This window comes from Austrofundulus limnaeus, unplaced genomic scaffold (genome assembly GCF_001266775.1).
Source record: "Austrofundulus limnaeus strain Quisiro unplaced genomic scaffold, Austrofundulus_limnaeus-1.0 Scaffold51, whole genome shotgun sequence".
Lineage (NCBI taxonomy): Eukaryota > Metazoa > Chordata > Actinopteri > Cyprinodontiformes > Rivulidae > Austrofundulus > Austrofundulus limnaeus.
This window is the reverse complement of record NW_013952453.1, coordinates 17,588-18,110: the sequence shown is the minus strand read 5'-3', so window position 1 is coordinate 18,110 and position 523 is coordinate 17,588. Positions and strand designations below refer to the sequence as shown.

General features: G+C 39.2%; 1 protein-coding gene and 1 long non-coding RNA gene across 2 annotated transcripts in view; one reads left to right on the top strand and one right to left on the bottom strand.

Annotated features, from left to right (window-relative positions):
- fmnl2b (formin-like 2b) overlaps positions 1–523 on the bottom strand; it is a gene marked incomplete in the record, with an annotated part of 34,348 nt that overhangs the window by 21,376 nt on the left and 12,449 nt on the right. The window contains 1 exon segment of the mRNA XM_014008521.1: positions 433–523. Within this exon segment, the coding sequence (XP_013863975.1) occupies positions 433–523 (91 nt within the window).
- LOC106517604 (uncharacterized) overlaps positions 1–523 on the top strand; it is a 15,625-nt gene that overhangs the window by 11,339 nt on the left and 3,763 nt on the right. The window lies entirely within an intron of this gene.

Sequence of the window (523 nt, the reverse complement as noted above, 5' to 3'; positions counted from 1 at the left end):
GTAATTTCCTGGGTTTTTTTGAGGACTGTACATTTGAAGTAAAGTTACATTTTCTGGCAGTTTTTCCACAAGAAGCTGTGGTTAATTTTGTGGACTGTGCAGCCGAAATAATTTTTCTCTTTGTGAAAAAAAAAACCTATTTAAAAAATGTCTTTTTGTTTATTTCAGCCATAGAGTTCACAAAATGTAACCGTTTTAGAACCCAGTAAAGTCAATGTGTTTTATTATACTGTAAAGTTTGTGAGCTATTCGTCATAAATTTATTTTACCCAATAACCCAGTAAATGTGGTAAAGCTCAGATTTCCCAGCCATTACACGTGTGAAAGTCTCAAAAGTTAAATTCACAGGCAAGCAGCTGCGTGCAATCATAGTGAGACTTATTTTTCTCCATATTTTTCTGTGATCAAACACTGACTGATCAAGGTTCTTACCTGCCAGCCCAGAGTTAAAGATTACCGTAGGTGACCCCCCTGTACCTGGGAGAGGTGGGGCCACAGGAGGAGGGGGAGGGGGCATGGGGAC